At 38.2% G+C, this 1,112-nt stretch overlaps 1 protein-coding gene across 1 annotated transcript in view; it reads right to left on the bottom strand.

Annotated features, from left to right (window-relative positions):
* The window catches only part of LAMB1 (laminin subunit beta 1), a 75,329-nt gene that overhangs the window by 13,730 nt on the left and 60,487 nt on the right, over nucleotides 1–1,112 (bottom strand). The window contains exon 25 of the mRNA XM_023519583.1: nucleotides 362–546. Within this exon, the coding sequence (XP_023375351.1) occupies nucleotides 362–546 (185 nt within the window). The remainder of the gene's footprint in view (nucleotides 1–361; nucleotides 547–1,112) is intronic.

The following is a 1,112-nucleotide window of genomic DNA, read 5'->3' as shown; positions in this document are numbered from 1 at the left end:
AGCAACATTCTTGAATGGAAAAGAATTTACCAGAGTATCAACTTAATGCCTTCACTATTTCTTTCCAAGAAAAGGCCAAGAGAGTTCATTAAACCACTAACTGGAAAAATAAGAAAACAGATACTATTCTAATACAACAACTGCTGCTCACTGTGATCCTTGCTGCATCTTCTGGTTTCCTGGTGCCTGAAGTCCTACATTTGTAAAATGGGGGACTTTAATCCTCATTGTGCCAGAGACTCAGAAGTTTTTAAATTATTTAGAAAGCACTTAGTTTTTTTCTGAGCGTGCTATATTAAAAGGCTGCACAGATGGTAAAGTCCATTGTCCAGGACTGAGTATTTGCACAAAAAATGCTCACCCCGAATATCTGAGTTTTTGATAAGTTCCAGTTGTTCAGCAAGTTCCTTCACGGTCTTATCCAGGCTTTCTGCTTCTGTCTGTAGAGAATCTAGTTCTTTGACTGTGCTGTTGCTTTGGGAAGCTGTGTCAGACAATTTCTCTTCTATTTCAGCCATCCTTACTGTAACATCTTTGGTTAGTTTCCTATAAAGAGAAAAGCAAGCTGACCTATGTAAAATACACCAAAGGCGAATTTTAAATATTCATTTTTATATTTTCTATTCATACCATATGTATTAATACTCTGTCATTTCAAACAAATCCAGTTATTTGTAACAATTCATCTAAGTACTAAGTTTATTTTCCTTTTCATAAAAGATTATTTCATCATCTAATACTTTTTCTTTTTTTCAAAGATTTTAAAGTAAAAGACAAAAAGTATGACTTAGCCGTGTTGTGGCACATAGGCAGGCCATTTGAGGGATTCCAAATCTCTGCTGTAATATGAACACAGGTCAGAATATGCAGTTCTAGCTATATAGCAAGCAGCTTCAAGCCCTTGCAATTGTGAAAACTCTAAAGACACAAATGACTCCAGTGTAGAATTATGCCTCCCAGCCACCTTCCAGAAATTCTCGGAGCCTCAGGGATCTCCTTCGAGATGGAACAAGCAGAGAGGAAGCCCTCTAGCCCCACTAGGAAGACAACAGGAGGCGCCCAGATTAGCTTTTCATGTGCTCCCCTCTTCAGCAAGATCCCAAAGGAGCCTC

Source organism: Otolemur garnettii, unplaced genomic scaffold, assembly GCF_000181295.1.
Source record: "Otolemur garnettii isolate 467f Iridium unplaced genomic scaffold, OtoGar3 scaffold00005, whole genome shotgun sequence".
In the NCBI taxonomy this organism is placed as follows: Eukaryota; Metazoa; Chordata; class Mammalia; order Primates; family Galagidae; genus Otolemur; species Otolemur garnettii.
This window is presented reverse-complemented; position numbering and strand designations above follow the sequence as displayed.